General features: G+C 37.4%; 1 protein-coding gene and 1 pseudogene across 1 annotated transcript; one reads left to right on the forward strand and one right to left on the reverse strand.

Moving 5' to 3' along the window:
- The first annotated feature begins 1000 nt into the window (after positions 1-1000).
- On the forward strand, positions 1001-4656 carry LOC121792339. The gene is made up of 6 exons (XM_042190244.1): positions 1001-1731; positions 2611-2713; positions 3001-3056; positions 3474-3638; positions 4057-4170; positions 4259-4656. Exons 1-6 carry the CDS (start codon positions 1108-1110, stop codon positions 4349-4351), a joined length of 1155 nt encoding a protein of 384 aa, XP_042046178.1. The 5' UTR covers positions 1001-1107; the 3' UTR covers positions 4352-4656.
- A 223-nt stretch (positions 4657-4879) lies between these two features.
- Positions 4880-9113, reverse strand: LOC121768765 (annotated as a pseudogene).
- Between the last annotated feature and the right edge of the window lie 12453 nt (positions 9114-21566).

Consider the following 21566-nt stretch of genomic DNA (forward strand, 5'->3'; position numbering starts at 1 on the left):
TAAACTTCAACAATTTAGTACATCGAGTGCTGAAACTTGAATCAGAATTTTATGTAGTATATTTTTTAATATTTTTTTCTTAATTATTAAATTCATGCAAAAGCTTAGAGCATCCACAATAGAACGGATGTCCCGGCAAACATCCCAAAAACACCTTCTGCCACGTCATAACGACATCCTACTGCACAATAGTAGACATCTCCAAAGACATCCCGACGAACATCCCAATAATCAAAATTCACAAATATGCAATTTTACGGAATTAAAATTTTGACACGAATACGGAGAAAATGCAACCATTTTATTTTTTTTAAAAAAAACCATACATAATTAAATAAAAAAAATACATAATTAAATACGTTGTTCAACGTGCACCCCTCCGCGCTCACAACTCTTCAATTATATCATTCTGGAGTCGAATATGAGCTTCTTGTTGGCGCATGTTGGCAAATGCACGTACCCGATCGGCGTTCCCATGAGGTATCCTCATTCGTACATTGGCGGTGGCCACGCAGTTGCTTGGACCGGCAGCATCAACATCATCATTGGTCCAATCAGTCAGCGTTGGACCTTCATTTTCGCCGCAATATATAGAGTTCTCCCCAAACCGCGGCTCATCAGCGAAGTAGTCCTCAAACAACCGGCGATGTGGTCCCGGGATACTACAGCTCGACGATGAAGTTCAACGAGCCGTATATATAGAGTTTTTTTTTAATTGAAAATTTGGGACGTCCGTCGTGTCGCCGCAATAGCGGACGCCACGACAGACCTCCGCGCACACCCACAGACGACCTCTCGTCTGCAAGGGACGTCGGTGTCCGCCTCTGAAGACGCAATAACGGACGTCCGCCGGGAAGTCCGCTACTGCGGGTGCTCTTAAATGTGTCAAACGTTATTGAATGTGATATTTCTGTTTTTAACTAGTTTTAAATGAGAAATTATCAAGGATGGTCCCAATTTCCCAATTAAGAAATTGGCTTTGTTTATTTCCCACCATAATCAGTTTTCTGGTTACAATTGCACCCCTTGGCTCTCTGTATCTCAATCAATTTTCATCGTCATCACATTCCCTCTCTATCTCTACCGATTACTATTTCATTCATTTCCATGGCCTCCGCCCCAACCATTTTCCTGCAAGAACCCCGCTTTAAATGGAAAATCTCTCCTCAATTGCCCACCCTAAATCCCCTCGCCCAAAATCACATCAAAATCCGCAAAATTTTGAAAAAACTCAGCATCAATTGTTTGTTCACCGGCGATTATTCTTCCACCGACCGACGCGTCAGCAAGAATGGATTCAGGGAGTTGGAAATCAAGCAAAACCCAGCTGAATTCGTGGCCGAAACAATAAAAAATATGCTCAAGGCGCTGCGGAAACCGGCGGCGGCAGCTGTGCTGGTGGGGCTGCTGCTGATGTACGATCCCAATTCGGCGCTTGCGGTCTCCGGTGGGCGGATGGGCGGGAGGTCGTTCTCCTCGTCGCGGTCGTCGTCGCAGAGCTACAGCACGCCGCGGACGGGGGCGGGGTCGGGCTTCTCGTTTTCGGCGCCCTATTATGCGCCGTCGCCGTTTGGTGGGGTTTATGTGGGCCCCGCGGTCGGTGTTGGCTCCAGCTTTTCCCTTATTATGATCGCATTTGTTGCATTCGTGTTGGTGTCCGGTTTCTTGTCCGATGGCTCTCAGGGAAGTGTGCTCACAGCTACTGACAAAACTACTGTGCTCAAGCTGCAGGTATATATGCCTAGGCTTCTATCAAACCACTTGATTTTACTTAGCTTTTATGGCATTTTTGAGTTATTACTAGGTTTTTGGTGTCTAGAGTTCTTTCTTCTGGTTGTAGCTCGAAATTAGATGTGTGATTTGGGTTTTGTGGAATGATTAAGGGTGAGTGGATCATGAGATGGTGTGGTGAGGTTATGTTGATTGTGGTTCAAGTGTCTGTTGACTGCAATTCTCTGGATAAAATGTAATCCGTTAAAAGTAATTTTCATGGGGAATAATAGTGTCTGGAAGTGGAATGCTGTGTGGACTGTGGATCACATATGGCGATGGGGTTTCGTGTTTTAAGGTAACTGAGTGGTTGTATAATTGTTCGTTACTGCTGAACTAGTTTACTGTGTATATTTGGCTGCCTTTTCTGGAAAAGAAGAAGCAGAAGATTGATTGTTCACAGCCCATTGATGCGTAGAAAATTAGCAGAATATCCTTGATTTCGGTATAAATAGTTTCAGAAAATGAGCCATAACACAATTTTCACCTTAGAGGAGTAACAGATTGAGTTTGAATTGTCTGAGCCTATGATTTATGTAATGACTTGGGTTCTAAGTGATTGTGATTCCTTTCTGAATTATGCTTTTGGCTCCCAATTTATATCCTGAACACTTGATGAGTAATAGTGTCTTCATCAGGCTACTTTATACTACTAGTATATTAGTTTGTGCTTGTTTATAAGGTTCGATATTACCATTTCCTGCCACAAAACAATTTAAAAGAAACACACTGTTGATAAAAACCTTTTTTTAGAACAAGAATAACTGTTATCCTGTCTTGTATTTCCTCTCTATTGTTTGAGTTTCATTGCAAGTTTAAATGCCTTTGTGCATATTCAAGGTCGGACTGTTGGGCTTAGGAAGGTCACTCCAAAAGGATCTGAACCGGATTGCTGAAATTGCAGATACATCCACCTCTGAAGGTCTACACTATGTGTTGACAGGTAAGATGCCCCATCAGATTGTAGTCGAGTTTAATATGAAGAGTACTCCCGTGGTGACTAACTGAAACTAAATTGAATATGATAATAATCCCTCTCTACATTGCATTTCTCTTGCCTAGCCGGTAGTTATCAAAGAGTGAAAGAAATGAAGGTACCAAATATTTTAGACCTCCCACTAAGATTGTAAGGTGGTAATACTCTTAATTCAACCAACCCAATTTCTACCTTGTTTTTTCTTCTACCTTGTTTTTTCTTCTTTCTTTTTATGATCTATTTTTTTGTTGCAGAGACAGTACTAGCATTGCTTCGGCATCCTGATTATTGCATTTCTGGCTATTCATCAGTAAGTCGCACAATACCTTGTTCTGTTAATCAACTGCATATTCTTATTTGTACAATGGATCTTCAACATTACATGGTAACAATATTTGATTCATCTCTAATCTGTTTTGACAATTTGTGGTTCACCAATGCCATAAGCGCTTGCCATTTCTACCAACAGTGTAGCCATATCGATCCTATCCAAATATAAGTTTTCTTAAGTTAATCAGATCCTCAGAATATTTACTTGTGGGTCCACAGCCTTGATGCTCGTGGACAGCTACGCTTCAATTACAGTTGTGTATTAGTATGTGTATTCTCTATATCCATATCTAATCCACTGCCAGGTGTATTACATGTGGATGGAGGACAAGTTCTTCTGTTTTATGCATTGGAGTATAATTATAGGACTCTTTTAAGTCGGCCTCATAAAATGCAGGTTGATGTAAAGAGAAGCATGGAAGAAGGGGAAACGAAATTCAACCAATTATCTATTGAAGAACGCGGCAAGTTTGATGAGGAGACACTTGTCAATGTCAACAACATTAAAAAGAAAAGCTCGACTGTCCTGCGAGCAGGTGGATTTAGCAATGAGTACATAGTTGTAAGGACTCCAAATCTCTGACTTGATACCATTACTCGGTTACTGGGTGGGTTTAGCTGATATATTATCGGCTTAATGTGTGAAGCTACACGCACACTTCCATACAGGGTTTTCTAAAGAACCTATTTTTTTCGTGTTCAATGGGGGTGTTATGCTAGAGCCTAAAGAATGTTTTTGACATCAATATATGCAGTTCCTAGTAAAATACTTGCCTATAAATCACTACTATTTTCCATAATGAAAAATGATCCTCGAGTGGCACTTAAATGTATGGTCTGCTTGCCTAAATATGTACGTTTTGATTTTTTCTAGTGAAAAATATTGTAGCGGGACTCATGGTAGCTTGTGTCAAACCTTTTCCCAGTTTCATGGCACATTTCGTCGTAACTAATTATGCATAACATTGGAAACATTTCAGATCACAATCTTGGTGGCTGCTGAAGGAGATCACAAGCTGCCGTCCATTAACAATAGTAAAGACTTGAAAGAAGCTCTGCAAAAGCTGGCATCTATTCCATCAAGTAGAACAATGGTATGAATTACAAGTCACCCATTGCCTCGTTCTAAACTGCAACTTGTGCATACTTTCTTTTGCCTAACTTATCCTCCGTTTTGACCAGGCTGTCGAGGTCCTCTGGACACCCCAAAATGATGACGACACTCTTTCAGAACGAGAGCTGCTGGAAGACTACCCCTTGTTGCGGCCTCTTTAAGAGATGGAAACTATCCCGCATCTTCCTCCTCGATACAAAGAGTTGAGTTTAGTATCGAACTGCCTTAAATAAATGCTGCGGCTTTCGATCCAGAACAGGAGAGAGCTCGAGCAAGATGAAAAAGTTCAAACGTGTATATATATATGACTTGAAGCTGTGTAGCATTTAGGCCTCGAATGTTTTCCTTTAGTTCTTAGAATTCTAATACGAATTCATAAGATTGTTGCCTATGGTCCAGTATATCTTCTTGCACGGGTTCAAATTGGTTAAGTTAAAGGAATATATGACCAATATTTACACAGAAAGCGTTCCTCGGAATTTAATTTGATATCTTGGTTTTTTTTTCACTTTAGTATCACCAGCACAACGTGGTGACAAATCTTACAGGTTGATTAACACAATGGAAATGCGAAAATAAGAAAAATAAAGACAGAATTCTTCCTTATTTGTTTTGTTGAAATATTTTCTAATATAGATGCAAATATCATATGTTAACGAGATAAGAACGGAAAAGTGCAAAGATTAAACAAAACAGATGAGTTCTATTAAAATGCAACGAGATAATGTCAAAATTTCAAATACAATCTCAAAAATCTGATCCACGCTGGAGAGTGTACAAGCAGGGAGGAGGTAGTTTGGCCCAACTAAACAGCTGAGTAAAAGGATTCAAGTTAGAAAATCTCAGCAGTAATTAGTTGTTATTTCCTGATTTATCGTTGCATCTTTTTAGCATTATTTGTTGTTGTAAGCCTATATATATTGAGGAACCGAAAGATGAGAAATTATCTTTGGGGATCAATATTTTGGGCGAAGTATTTACAGGCCTCCTTGGTGAGGATTGTTCTTTCAAATTCATTTCCCTTCCAGTTCATTAAATCAATAAAGCCGAGTTCTCCTTTCCTATATTCATTGGCTTACTCTGTTTTCAGCATATATTGAGTTCTCCTAAACTGATTACCTTGAGCACTCCTTGTGCTCGTATATTCCGGTAGCCTTAACTCTAACAAAATCACAAAAATCCAACTGGTGCAAGCAAGAATGTTGAATCAAGCCTTGAGCTTGCCGAAGAGCTTTCTCCTCCGTCGTCTGGAAGCGGCCATGACCGAATTTGGAGGACGTATCAATGAACTTGAGATTAATCTCCTCCAAAGCAACCCTAGAAGTTTGTTTCAATAGTGATTGCCTCAAAGACACAACACGCTTCTTTGGCCCAACGCAGCCACCTTTAATCAGGAGATAGTCATCCTTCACCACACCATAGTGAGGAAACCCACCCATCGGTGTAATGTCCTTTTCAGTCCTACAACATCCACAACACATTTACAATAAAATGAGATTTCGTTCATTCTGTACATATAACCAAGACCATGGAGGAGTAAATGATGACCTGACCTGACCTGTCAAACTCAGTCATGGCAGAATGAGACTCCTGACCAGCCTTTCCCAATTTGTAGATCTTCTTGTTCATTTCTGTCCTGATGGTATCCATTTTGCACAGCTCGGGCAACAGTAAACGATACCCTCACTGGATGCCAAGCACCGATGCAAGCTACCTTACAAAGCCCACGGTGTGTCTTACGAGGAAGGCGGTAACGCCCCATCAGGTGACTAAACCCTCATATCCTTTACCCTTCGTCACTCCAATGATGTCAATCATCTCATCTTTCTGGAAAACAGCATCAACAGGAACTTGCTTCTCAAAAAGCTATATGCATAATCAACCTTTTTTGCAATATCACCACCATTGACTTGAATCTCCATCACATGAGCCTTCTTCTGCTTAAGTCCTTTCATCTTCCGTATCTGAAATGCATCAAACACCAACAATTATAGATTGTAATCAAAGCTGGCTGTACAAAACCAACATAGAATGCTGCATATGATCAGTTTCCAATAAACTAACTAATGGCCAGAGACAAACCCGTGTATGAACCAAAACCCGAACGACAGTGCAGTATTTCTTCATCTTATCCAATTGTGCTTGGATGTCCTTCTTGCCCTCTTCACTATCAAACTTCTTTGAATATTTTGTGGAAGCCTTCCTTTTCGAGTTGCACCAATTTTTATAAAACCTCCTCTTAACATCCTCACTGAGATGTTGTGCCCACACAGTATTCAAGCAGTGGAGACCTTGTGGAGTTTTGACATATACAACAACACCAACAACCACAATTGGTGGAGTTTCTATTATAGTAACAGCTTCACAAGTTTCTTTCTTTTGTAGTTCTGGTCGAGAAAAAAGAAATTGAAAACAAATTTTCATCACAAACAAAACCAACATAAGAAAATAGAATAAATATATAAAATGAAAAGAATACAATTCTGAACATAAGAAGTAAATATAGGAAGAAGACATTAAGAAGCTAGTCATCACTCAGCTATACAAGATAATTACAAACTATATAAGCCAGAAGCTACGAAATAACTTCAAATGTAAATGACACAGCTAGTGAATGCATCGTCAGCAATAAAAACATTAAGAGAATAAATATTACTCACTTGAGCCAGGCTTTTCAATTTCACGAACAATGTGTGTCATACCAGATTTGTATGCAAGGAAAGCAGTCAACCTGCATTCTTGTTTTGGACTGTCCTTAGGAAAGGCCTTCACTGTAGAAAGACATTTGAGAACAGGATTTTAGAAAAATAGATTAAAATGAAAGATATTAGAGTTAGAAACAAAGGATAAAAGTAAAAGTTGTTAAACATAGAATTAGTTTAAAAGAATAAATCATAATCCATGTTATTATGATATGTACTATAAATCACTACTTCAATCATAGATTCATAAGAGAGGATTCAACTGTAGAAAAATATTCCTTTCAACCCAAAGTAAATTATAAACCATTGCCATCACAATATAACCATCTGATAAGAAAGTGTGAAATTGTTTTTAGACCATCAGCAGTGGGGCGCCCTAAGGCGTGCCCTATGGCGCGCCACGTCAGCATTTTTATCCTCCTCCTTCTCCACCTGCAGTGGGGCGCCCTAAGACGCGCCCTATGACGCGCCACATCATCATTTTGTTGTTTTGTTTAATTAATTTAACTGTTTTCAAATAACACGTAACGAGTAAAAAAAATGACTAAATAACAAGCGGCGAAGTTTTAATAAACAAAAATTACACCATTCAACTAAAAAAAGAAAAAAACTAAGTCGGGTCAATTCCCAACTTCCTACGCAACTCATCGAGTAATGCACGGAGATACTCGGCTTGTTCGGGGTCGGTGCACTTCTTGAGGGCCTTGTGCGTCTGCAACATCGTCCTTGCCATCGACGCTGTAGCTAACGACGCAAACGCGGTGGCCGTCTGCGTCGGGAGCTCATCCGGGTCCGGAACAGGGGCGGCAGCGGTCGACGATGACACCGCGGTCGCCTTCCCCTTGACTTCGCAGCCTTGACGCCGGGAGGACGCCGGGAGGACACCGGTGTGCCGGAACTCCCTTCATCCACGTACGTCCGGTTGAGGTCAACCGGGTTAGTGCCGCTGCCGCTGCTCGTGTAGTCACCAGCTTCGGTGACCTTCGTCCTCTTCGGGGCACCAGTGTGCAGAATTCCACCTTGGAACTTCTGCTTCTCCCTCAAGAGCGCCCAGATGGCCTCGTGCTTGAACTCGCCGAACATCGACCGGTACGACAACATCGCTTTAGAGCGCACGTCGTGCACGCTCTCGCCGCTCCCCTGTGACCGCGCGCACTTCTCGAACTCCGCCGAGTACAAGTTCACTTGCTTCTTGATTTGATCCCAGTGCTTGCGGAGTTGCTCACTCTTGCGCTTGTACGCGGTCGGCGGCTTGACCGAATTGTAGAGGTCCGCGGTGCGCTCCCAGTATGCGGTCTGTCTTTGGTTGTTGGCGAATATCGGATCTTCCGATATATCTACCCAACACCGGGCCAAAGTGAGAGTTTCGTCGTCTGTGTAGTTCGTACGGCCGGGGGCGTACTCATCGCAGTCACCGGGAGGCGGCAACTTCTGCGCCCGCTGCCGGTTCCGCTTCGCCTTCCCCTTGGCGGCACCGGTCGCTGCGGGGGTGGGATCGGCCGATGCGGTTGGGCGGTGCGGCAACGGCTCTATATCAGACAACCCATACGATTCCGTACTGAAATCGAGATCGTAATGGGTGTTGTCGCCGAACGAACGATAATCGCCGGGTTCTGTACCCGGCCAATGCGCCTCTCCGCTAAACGTAGGGCTATTGGGGCTTGAATTCATTTCGTAGTAATTATGTAAATGTAAGTTTCGAAGATGAAATCGTGTGAAATGAAATGTTACAAATGAACGCTATTTATAAAAAACGAAACCGCGTGCCATCGTCCGCTGCCTTCACAATGGGGCGGGCGATGGCCATCGTCCGCGGTTTAAGTCGCGCCCGAAGCATAGGCCGCGACTATCGTCCGCGGTTTAAGTCGCGCCCGAAGCATAGGCCGCGACTATCGTCCGCGGCCTATGCCACACACCCACAGTGGGGGCGGACGATGAATGGCGCGGACGATGCGCGCCATCGGGCGTGCCATCGTCCGCCCATTGCGGATTGCCTTAGGAAGAAGAATGTGATAAGTATGATAATTTTTCGCATCACTAATTATCCCTTACAAAACAAAGTGTAGGCAACTAAGTTTGTGAGATAACAATTAATATTTGCAGACCTTTTCCTCTGTGACGAGATGCCCTTTTCCTTGGGAGAAACCACAATGACCCAAGTCTTGGGTGCTCAAACTTTCTATGAGACATTGTTCCTTGAAATCAGTTAAAATCTGCAAAACTCATGCAACTTTAACTCAGTCACAACAAACTATCATAATATGGGCAAATACAACATCACTGCCGTCAAGAACAAAATCAATCACCGAAAAGATGTCGACTGAACAACAGAATTAAGAATAAATTTGAGACAGCTTATTATGCTCTTGTACAAATGCAAAACATACATGCACAAAACATCCGAAAATCTCAAAAGGATAATGAACATAAGAACCATAGAAACAGAGAACATTTATATTACACATCATGACTAAAGAACACTGGACCACTAAAGTTCCATGTGAATGACAAGAAATATTCCCAAACCAAAGGCCTATGGCAATGATACACCATGCCAAATCTCTTGCTCGTGTGTATTTCTTTCCAAATATCCCAAAGTCAGGATATTGGCAAAACAGAGCTATTTTGAGACTCCAGCCTTGATTATTCGATTAAGATTGGGAGTGCTATTCAGTCATCACATCAAAATTTAGCAACCACAGAACGTCCATCAGGATCATGATATGTAATATAGTATTCATTCAATTTATGAATACAGTCGCATTAACATGAATTGGTATCAGGCAAGGGTAGATCTCAGCAGAAAATTTTGACAAATGTATCATATCATATTGAAACTTACGAATTTCAAAATAAATCTGTTCAATAGGAAACACGTATACTAGCTGGGAACTGAAATCGCATCCAAAACATGGTTGACGTGGGACAATCAAAACAAATCTGCGGCGTAAATCAATCAAATAAAACTGACCAGCACGTGATTCAGTAGTAATCAAGCAATTCATCAACATAAAAACATCGAAAATGGAAACCGATACGGAAATGTTAGCAGTATATAAAGCTGTGGTAAAGAGAATTTAAATCACGCAATTCCTCCACATAAAAACATCGAAAATGAAAACTGATAGAGAAATGCTAGCAATATACAAAGCTTATGATAAAGAGAATTTAGAGTGTAAACGAACGGCGGAGATCCGCAGACTCTATTCTGCTAGCCGTCGGATCAGATCTCGTTATGCCTAGGGTTTCTCGCTCAGCAAATCGGCGGACATTCGAGCCATAGGCCCATCTTACTGGATTGGATCTCGTCATTGGGCACATATGGGCTTTTGAACAAACTTGTCCTACTTATTCTCAATTCGGATCCTGTATTACATATAGCATTATAATACTATACTCCATACTACTGGCACATATCCTTGGTAATATTAATGGTTCAGAATTTTGAATTTATATAAGAAAATATAGTATAACCTTTAACAAATCTCAAACCCTAGCCATTTAAGTATGCAGTAACAAATATCACACGAGTTGACAATACATAATCTTAAATTTATTGGATAAAATTGTCAAGTATATCATGAAAGATAGTCAAATTCTGGTTTGTTCCATACTTTTTAAAAATAAAATTATAAATTATGAAGTTTATAATTTTCGCAATCATTCCATCTGTCCGAAATATGTGATGATATGGCAGTGGATGATCACATTAAGCTTAATTCACATCAAAAGGTCAAACTCAATATCTTAATCAGTTCTCTCTCAAGCCCAATACTACCTGTCTCATTTTCTCTCGTGCGTATGTGGTACATCTTCTCTCCCACACCTCCTTCTCTGTCATCCTCAACTTCCATGAGCGATTTGGCCACACTCAATTCTTGCAGAATTTCACCTCCATGTAGATCGTTTGCCTCATCCTAATCGCACTCTGACCCCTCAATGATGGAGGCGGAGTAGTTGCACCTTAGTTTGGGTGGCAACTCCAAAAGTTCATGTTAATGGAGTTTTTCATTCCGTCCGTCCCATAAAATTTGTCACATTTTACCCATTTTTATAGTGGACTTCATATTACACTAACTCATTCCAACTCACATTTTATTGTAAAACAAGTATATAAAAATATGACCTACTCTCTACTAACTTTTTCATCTTACTTTCTGTTATATATTTCTTAAAACTCGTACCCGATCAAAATATGATAAAATTTAAGAGATTGAGGGGATACTATTAACATGCACACATGTTAAATACGATTCCAAATTGAATGAAGCTAGGGCTAGTATAGGTTGGGCAATGAGTGACAGTGATGATGTCCTAGAAGGACAATAAGGGACAAAAAAAAGCATTCGATATGAGTTATATGACTTGGAATTCCACCATTTCCATAGAATTCGACCCCAGAAAACCTGGGCTAACTGTTTCTCTTTAGGGAAAGACTTCTAAATCATTAGTAGACTATAATATCGTAAACCTTTCATTAATATTCTCAATTCCATTACCAAAAAAATAATATCTTCAATTCTATTATGAGTTTGTGAGAAAATAAGTTGTCAGAACCGATGAGAGACCTACCATTACAATATAGAACTATTTTCAGAACTTTCTAATTTTAACAATATTTGCAATTCAAAATAAAAGTTAAAATAGATAAATTGTTAAAATTTAGATATGGGAGTATTGATTTGACGCTCTCTTCAAACTTCATCAGTGATAGTTGTAGTTGAGGAGAATAAGTTTGCTCTAAATATCAAATTGTGTCTGAATAAGCTTTCAAATTGATTGAACATGTGTGTGATTGAGTAGCAATTAGGTTTCAATTTACCTGAAGTGATTTTTTTATAGCAAAAGATGTTAGCATAATTTGGCAAAACAACCAGGTCACATATAAGAAAACAGAATTCCGTAGCAGCTAGCCCTACCACATGAACTATCACCAAAACAAAGTATGAATATTCAATTGTTGTTTTCAATCAGAAATTTAAATTATTATCTTGAGTTTCCAATAAAACACCGCTAATAGTTCAAGAATTCTGAAACCGATAAATTGCCATTAATTTAGTCAAGAATATATATGGTTATATATAATTGCCACGAGTATGGCATTAATTATGTTATTGACTAATAAAATCAAATTAATTTATTATGAGTAATTATTTAATTTGATTTTGATATTACTTGGTAAAAAAGAGATTTTAATTAAATAGTCACTTTGATGGAAAGAACATTAATTATTTATTATTAGGGTTTGTTCTCTTCCTGTCTATAAATACAAGTGTACGCGGTGATCTCATCGAATCACACATTATAGAGAACAAATAAACGAGTGAAAGGGGGAGAAACAAATCCTTTGAGTTGAAGTTGTGCCACAACATCGAAGAAAGTTAAATGAAGGCTTCTCTTTCTTTCCCAATCACTTCCTCTATGGATCGTCAAGGTCCGCAAGTTTTTCGTTCCTATTATGAGCATGGTTAATATTCAAAGATCTTGTACTATTTATCGTATATTCAAAAACTTCATGTATTCAAGAATGCATAATTGAATATAAATAGTGCAAGGTCTTTGAACATCATGTATTTCATTTAATTAATCATGAACATAATAGGAACGAAAACTTATCTTGACGATCCATAGTGGAAGCGATTGGGGAAGAAAGAGAAGACTTCCTTGAACTTTCTTCGATGTAGTGACACATCTTCAACTCCAAGAATTTGTTTCTCTTTCTTTTTCCTCGTTTATGTGTTCTAGCAATGTGTGTGATTTGATGGGATCGCCGCACTTGTATTTACAAACAAAGAGAGGACAAACCCCAATAATAAACAAGTAATGTCCTTTCCACAAAGTAGCTATTTAATTATAATGTTTCTTTTTGACCAAATAATACCAAAATTAAATTAAATAATTTATCATAATAATTTGATTTGATTTTGTTAGTCAATAACATAACTAATGTCAAATTAATGGCAATTATAACCATATATTCCTACTATATTCTTGACCAAATTAATTCTAATCACGACATTATATATAAATATCCCAATTTTCTTTAATAGGAAACACATATATTAGCCAACAATTAACGACTAATTAGGAAATGTCCCATTTAAATTAATTTATTCAATTGATAGCTAATTAATTAGGGAAAAATGTGTCGTATACTAGGGTAATGATAAAATGCAAACTCTATATATTGTACAAACTTCAAACTCTTCGACTCAATGTCAACACAATGTCAACTGAATGTCAACATAGTGTAAATTTCAAGATTTTGATGCCAACACAATGTCAATACAATGTCAACGCAATGTGTTGATATTTTCTGTTGATGATATTTTGTCATCTGTTGACATTTTCTAATGATTCAGAGCATAGTTTAGAGTTTGTACAATATATAGAGTTTGCATTTGATCCTCCCTCGTATACTAAGTTAATGTACTCCATTATTTAAAAATCCAATTCTACTTAGAATTATAACAAATGTCACGTACGTGAGACATAAACTTACGCAACTATTTTACAGCACCTTCCCGATTGTTTAGTACTATGAAAAATGTTGAATTTATTTAACTTTTGCCGTGAGGATAAAAAGACGAGCGTAACCAAACCTAGTATTAGTCGATGATTTCTGGATGCATTTGTCATTTCTGTCTTTGTTTGTGGTGTAACAGCTAGGACTATTCTAACAAAAATTGTTAGGATGATTATTTTAATTAAAGTAAACCTATAAAGCAAATTATAACACCCATTATTTTTGGGCCACACCTTAATAGACATACCAATAATGTGTTTTATTCAACATATAGTATAGAAAAAGTATGGATTTTGTTTAGGAGGATACGATTATTATGATGATACGACCCTAATTAAAATTTAGAAAGTTCTTGGGATTGATGTGGTTTTACTCAATGGAAGGATTTGTTACACTCTTTTATTAAAAAATCGAGTTTAAAACTCAAGCAAGCCTTTTTCCTTTTTACACAAATAAGTTTGCATATTATTTGAATTAAGTTTTGCCATCATTATTCATTATATGAATAAAAAACTATGACCTCAAGTCAACTTGATCGAGGAAAAATCCTATGAAAAAAGAAAGAAAAAGGTTCCGCCAATATTTAAATGACTGTAGCACCCTGGAAAATTTTGACTTTTATTATTATTATTTTTATTTAATGGCTTATTATTAATATTTTTTAATTCATGTGGATGGTGAATAAGAATTTCTTTTGTGGAAATTGAGTCTCTATGTGTTTGAGTTAATTATATAAAATTAGTTGTTGTGAGTTATGTTAGTTAATGTGATTAAACTTCCAATGTGTAATTAAATTAAATGGGATCATGCATAATTGTTCTAGCCATTCTATTGAAATTTTCGGCCTTCCTATTTATTGGAAACAATATTTTCTTCTCGAATTTAATTAATTGTTTTGGGATATTTATCCAAATTAAATCCATACAAAATTATCCCTATGCTATTCTACATAATTTTCGCCCATATGCCTTTCAATTACTTGTGGGATTAATTTATTTGTTACCTATTTTGTGGGAGTCTTTTCCTACAAGAAATTATCAATTTAAATCCTATTCCTATTTAATTGAGGATTTAAATATATATTTTTTAAAATACTCCCCTAGTACACGTCCTTTTTCCCTATTTTCACTCCACAATTTGATTTTTTTTTAATTTTTGTTTATTTAAGTAGGGAATTAATCCTAGAATATAAAAAGGGAGAAACCCAAACCCTAACCACATTATTTCAACGCCTTTTTCTCTCCCTCTCCTCTCTCCCACACGTTTTTCCCTTTCTCCCTCTCCTTCTCCACCAATCCTTCACAAATTCTCCAATCTTGCTTCGTTTTGGAGTTGGAAACTCAAGAATCATTGAAGAATCAAGCCATTCGTTGTTTCTACCGATTGTTTTTCAAGAGAAAGGTATACTTCGAATCATCCTTCTCATTCTTATCATTGAATCCATAAATTTTGAACCTCTCATGCATATAGTGAGTGTAGAGAACATAGATCTCAAAGTTAATCGGTTGGGATTGAGGGTTACATGAGAAAATATATGTGTATGCGTTTATTGATGTGGATTAATGAACTTGTGGATGATTCGTTGGTGAATGATATGTGAATATATGAGAACATGGTGGTGAGATCTTTTTAAAGCATGATTATGTGTTGGAAGCATGAATATATGTGTTTGAATGAATGATAGAGAAACCCTAATTCGAATTTGTGAAGCATGAAACCTGTGGTGTTCGGACAGTAGATTCCGACGTGTGTTTGACCGAACAAATAATCTTATTTTGGCACGAATTTTTAACTCATAAAACTTTGAGATGTCTTCTGTGTTGTGTATAAATTTCAGTCTCTTTTGACGAAAGATGAATTTTAAATGAATTTTTAAAGTTAACTGCGCAGTTCTGTCAGAAATTGTATTCTCGTCCAGTGAGTTTCGTTTTTGATTTGACCGACCTAAAGATGTGATTTTGATGTGAAATTTTAATTGGATAATCTTTGATGTGTATCCTGTATTGTGGTAAAATTTCAGCCCCAACGGAGGTCGGATGGATTTTTAATGATTTTTACAAAATAACCGCGCAGTTCTGCCAGATTTCTGTCATGTTAAAATAATACTTGTTGTCCAGTTTTGAGTGAATAAATTATACATGTGTGATTAAGGAACGTATCTTATGGCGTGGTTATGTGTTATACGTTGAGGTATACTATGGGGTGTTTTCCTTATGTTGATGAATGTTTGAGATGGGTAATTTAAGAGAACGATGAAAGGAACGATAGGGCATGCATGTTAAATTATATTGATGGAAGGCTGATTGTGTTGTGGTGTTGACAAGGGTTGTTGTGCGTACGTGAGCATAAGGAACGAGGGTTCCTTTTGAGTTGCGTATTGTGTTGTCTAAGCAAGCGAGGTGGGCTTTCTTTTACTAAACTCTTTTATGTTTCAAAATTTCGATGTTGGAGCTATAACGGTGGTTTAAAGTGTTATGTCATGCCGTAATTGTTTTGATGTTGAGATTGTTGCCTGATGCCTAGTTCGTTTGAGCTTGCTCCGTTAGGCTATAGGGCTATGTTGAGATTGTGCTTGATGCCTAGTTCGTTTGAGCTTGCTCCGTTAGGCTATAGAGCTATGTTGAGATTGTGCTTGTTGCCTAGTTTGTGAGTTCGCTCCATTAGGCTATAGGGATATGATAAAAGAATTCGGGTCTGAGTAGGGCCGCAAACCCTATCAGGCTGTGTACACAGGTGGGATCGGGAGCCGTTCTTGCAAGTCGGCCGGTCTCGTGGGCGAATAATGTGGCCACACTTTTGTCGCACTATGGTAAGAGGATGTGAATGATTGATTGATTGATTGATGAGAAAGTGGGGAGATTGTTTTGTCTGGCCAGACTATGAAAATGTTTTTGTATTATCGATGATATTTCTTAACTACATGTAAAATTCGAGTTCACTGGTATGGATGACATAATTGTTATAAAATGTTTTCGGCATGAGCTCATTGAGTGCAACAAGTACTCAGCCCTGCATATGTTTTCCCTATGTGCAGGTTGAGCGGGATGTTGCAGCGGATGTTGAGTGAGCTTTAGGAATTCCCGGATGCGTCGTGTCTTCATACATGGGCGTCATCCTATGACTCTCCTTTGATACTTGTTTTTCCGCTGCCGTGTTTCGAATCGTTCTTGTTAAAGTCTTTCGTTTTTCCCCACACGACGTTATGACATTATTTACCTTGAGACATTAATCCGTTGTTTAACTATTCGATAGACCAAAATATTTCTTTTTGAAGTTAATTGGGTTTCATATTAAATCTCGTCCTTTATTGTTGTCTTTCATTGCGTCCCCTTTTCTTCCCCGCTCCTTAGTCCCTCCCCTCATCACGTTTTCTCCGTCTTCACTATCCTTAGTAAGGGCGGTCGTGACAAAGTGGTATCAGAGCTTCGTTCTTTCGCTCTGGTCCGAGAGTCTTCTTTCAGATTAAGTCTAGATTAGTACCCCTAGACTAAAAGTGTTACGAAGGCTCAACATCCGAAGCATCACGCTCAACCACAAGAAAGTGAGGTATGTGTTAAGTTATTGAAACAATATGAAATTGATGATAAAATGATGAGGATGTTTTGGCAAGTGTACGTATGTGAATAAACGTTGAGTGAAAATGAGACTGTGATGGTATGATTATGTTGGAACATGAGCATGAGTGACATGATGTTGTAAATGTGTGCTATGTGTGAGAAAGTGTGAAAGTACTATGACGTGGGAGTTAAAAGATAAGATGAAAGAGAAGTATCCCGATTTGTTTTTGTGAGACGATCAAATTTCGGGACAAAATTTCTGTTAAGAGGGGAATGATGTAGCACCCCAGAAAATTTTGAATTTTTTATTATTATTTTTATTTGATGGCTTATTATTATTATTTTTTAATTTATGTGGATGGTGAATAAGAATTTCTTTTGTGGAAATTGAGTCTCTATGTGTTTGAGTTAATTATGTGAAATTAGTTGTTGTGAGTTATGTGAGTTAATGTGATTAAACTTCCAATGTGTAATTAAATTAAATGGGATCATGCATAATTGTTTTAGCCATTCTATTGAAATTTTCGGTCCTCCTATTTATTGGAAACAATATTTTCTTCTCAGATTTAATTAATTGTTTTGGGATATTTATCCAAATTAAATCCAAACCAAATTATCACTATGCTATTCTACATAATTTTTGCCCATATGCCTTTCAATTACTTGTGGGATTAATTTATTTGTTACCTATTTTGTGGGAGTCTTTTCCTACAAGAAATTACCAATTTAAATCCTATTCCTATTTAATTGAGGATTTAAATATATATTTTTTAAAATACTCCCCTAGTACACATCCATTTTCCCTATTTTCACTCCACAATTTGATTTTTTTTATTTTTGTTTATTTAAGTAGGGAATTAATCCTAGAATATAAAAGGGAGAAACCCAAACCCTAGCCCCATTATTTCAACGCCTTTTTCTCTCCCTCTCCTCTCTCCCACACGTTTTTCCCTTTCTCCCTCTCCTTCTCCACCAATCCTTCACAAATTCTCCAATCTTGCTTCGTTTTGGAGTTGGAAACTCAAGAATCATTGAAGAATCGAGCCATTCGTTGTTTCTATCGATTGTTTTTCAAGAGAAAGGTATACTTTGAATCATCCTTCTCATTCTTATCATTGAATCCATAAATTTTGAACCTCTCATGCATATAGTGAGTGTAGATATCATAGATCTCAAAGTTAATCGGTTGGGATTGAGGGTTACATGAGAAAATATATGTGTATGCGTTTATTGATGTGGATGAATGAACTTGTGGATGATTCGTTGTTGAATGATATGTGAATATATGAGAACATGGTGGTGAGATCTTTTTAAAGCCTGATTATGTGTTGGAAGCATGAATATATGTGTTTGAATGAATGATAGAGAAACCATATTTCGAATTTGTGAAGCATGAAACCTGTGGTGTTCGGACAGTAGATTCCGACGTGTGTTTGACCGACCAAACAATCTTATTTTGGCACGAATTTTTAACTCAGAAAACTTTGAGATGTCTTCTGTGTTGTGTATAAATTTCAGTCTCTTTTGACGAAAGATGAATTTTAAATGAATTTTTAAAGTTAACTGCGCAGTTCTGTCAGAAATTGTATTCTCGTCCAGTGAGTTTCGTTTTTGATTTGACCGACCTAAAGATGTGATTTTGATGTGAAATTTTAATTGGATAATCTTTGATGTGTATCCTGTATTGTGGTAAAATTTCAGCCCCAACGGAGGTCGGATGGATTTTTAATGATTTTTACAAAACGACCGCGCAGTTCTGCTAGATTTCTGTCATGTTAAAATAATACTTGTTGTCAAGTTTTGAGTGAATAAATTATACATGTGTGATTAAGGAACGTATCTTATGGCGTGGTTATGTGTTATACGTTGAGGTATCCTATGGGGTGTTTTCCTTATGTTGATGAATGTTTGAGATGGGTAATTTAAGAGAACGATGAAAGGAACGATAGGGCATGCATGTTAAATTGTATTGATGGAAGGCTGATTGTGTTGTGGTCTAGTTTGTGAGTTCGCTCCATTAGGCTATAGGGCTATGATAAACGAATTCGGGTCTGAGTAGGGCCGCAAACCCTATCAGGCTGTGTACACAGGTGGGATCGGGAGCCGTCCTTGCAAGTCGACCGGTCTCGTGGGCGAATAGTGTAGCCACACTTTCGTCGCACTATGGTAAGAGGATGTGAATGATTGATTGATTGATGAGAAAGTGGGGAGATTGTTTTGTCTGGCCAGACTATGAAAATGTTTTTGTATTATCGATGATATTTCTTAACTACATGTAAAACTTGAGTTCACTGTTATGGATGACATAACTATTATAAAATGTTTTCGGCATGAGCCCATTGAGTACAACAAGTACTCAACCCTGCATATGTTTTCCCTATGTGCAGGTTGAGCGGGATGTTGCAGCGGATGTTGAGTGAGCTTTAGGAATTTCCGGATGCGTCGTGTCTTCATACATGGGCGTCATCCTATGACTCTCCTTTGATACTTGTTTTTCCGCTGCCGTGTTTCGAATCGTTCTTGTTAAAGTCTTTCGTTTTTCCCCACACGACGTTATGACATTATTTACCTTGAGACATTAATCTGTTGTTTAACTATTCGATAGACCAAAATATTTCTTTTTGAAGTTAATTGGGTTTCATATTCAATCTCGTCATTTATTGTTGTCTTTCATTGCATCCCCTTTTCTTCCCCGCTCCTTAGTCCCTCCCCTCGTCACGTTTTCCCAGTCTTCACTATCCTTATTAAGGGCGGTCGTGACAACTTCCGTCCACAGGAAATAATCATAAAAAAGAACACTATATATGCGTCATGCTAATCGGAGTTGTACGTCATATATAGATATGATACTATATTAATGATCGAAGACGATGAATGTGGAAGAATGGTGTACCACAGAAAATGACTTGTAAAAGTTGAGGTAACCAACTTGATGACATTATTGTTATTTCCTTGGCCATAATCTCAAAAGATAAATAAATTATTAGCAAGCAATGATACTCAAATTAGTGCCCACAAAAATCAATAGTTCATGAACCACATGACGAAAGTGATTAATCCAAATCTATATCGCCTTATCCTTTTTAAGCACAGAGGGATTTGTTGGATTTGTTTAATCAACTGCTCAAAACTAAAATTTTAAATTAATTAATTTCTTTTCGAAAAATAAATCGTAAATCACCTTGCTCAAATTTGCGTTTATTTCATGGTCAAAAGCTTTTCACTTTTGACTTAACATAATAGGGACTGGATAGTACAAAATTCATGTTAATATATATTGGAATCTATCTTGATGCCATCTTAAAAAAATTATTTTTATTCTTTCATAAAAGAAAGATAGATATCCCAAATAAATCAATAGTATAGTAGTGCTTCATCTTAGTAAATGGCTCACTTGTGTATATGTTTAGGTCGAATCTGCTGTATTTTCACCAAAAGTTACTATCATGCAAACTCGACTCACATAGAGTTGGCAAATACTCCCTCCGGTCTCATTGTAGATGTCACACTTGAGAAATAACAGGAGATGTTATTTTGTGTGTTAAGTGGTAAGAGAAAATATAATTTTATAATTAATGTGAGAAGTAACTTTTTTCAAAAGATGAAATGTGACATCTTTTGTGAGACAAACTAAAAAGGAAAGTGTGTCATCTATTATGGGATGGAGGGAATACTAGTACAACAGTATATACATATACGTCTTTATTTTATTTCTCATTATCTATGATTGGTCCCCTTTGATACCCTCTCTTTTTTCCCCTGTAATTGAAAATTTGACACTTTTTTGCACCAAAGGCAATAAAAGAAAAGGATGAAATTGAAGAAATCCAGGCCACCATGCAAAGACACCCCTTTCCCTATTCAATGAAACAACTTTGAAAGAAAGCTTAGAGGCTTGATCACCAGACAAGGCTTTCCAAACGTGAATTCTTGATTCTTTGCTTTTTTTTTTCTCTTTATCAATCTGGTGCCTACTAGTCAAACTATAAATAGTCCCCACTTCATTATAATCATATAATATACACTATATAGCATAGCTTTAATTTACATGCTTCTTTTATTTATAGAGTACAATATACTAGCATTAAAGAGAACTCTTTTTGTGCATTATTCACAATAATTTCAGATACATAATTCTTGGATCACACAGTGTATGTTTAATTAATAACTATCTTGGATGACTTGTGCTTTTAGATCAAGAAAAAGTGATGGCATGATGCTCTACTGATAATGTATAGTTTGAAAGTTAATAATTAAAGATGTAATCGAAGCAATGATGCAGTTGATGGGATAAAATCAATAATCCAATAAGTGTGTATTATGTAGGGCTGGGGAAAATATCGAAAAAATGATATATCGCTCGTATCGTATTGAAAAATATCGAAAAATTATCGGATTTTCGATATATCGTAATTTTCGATACGAAACGATACCGTATCGTAAGTTTTCGATACGATAACGATATGAATTTCCTTATATCGCGATATATCGTTTTATATCGAATATACGATATATATCGATATATCGTTTTATATCGAATATACGATATATATCGATATTTTCGGTAGAATTTCGGTACGATATATCGAAT

Source organism: Salvia splendens, chromosome 2 (assembly GCF_004379255.2).
Source record: "Salvia splendens isolate huo1 chromosome 2, SspV2, whole genome shotgun sequence".
In the NCBI taxonomy this organism is placed as follows: domain Eukaryota; kingdom Viridiplantae; phylum Streptophyta; class Magnoliopsida; order Lamiales; family Lamiaceae; genus Salvia; species Salvia splendens.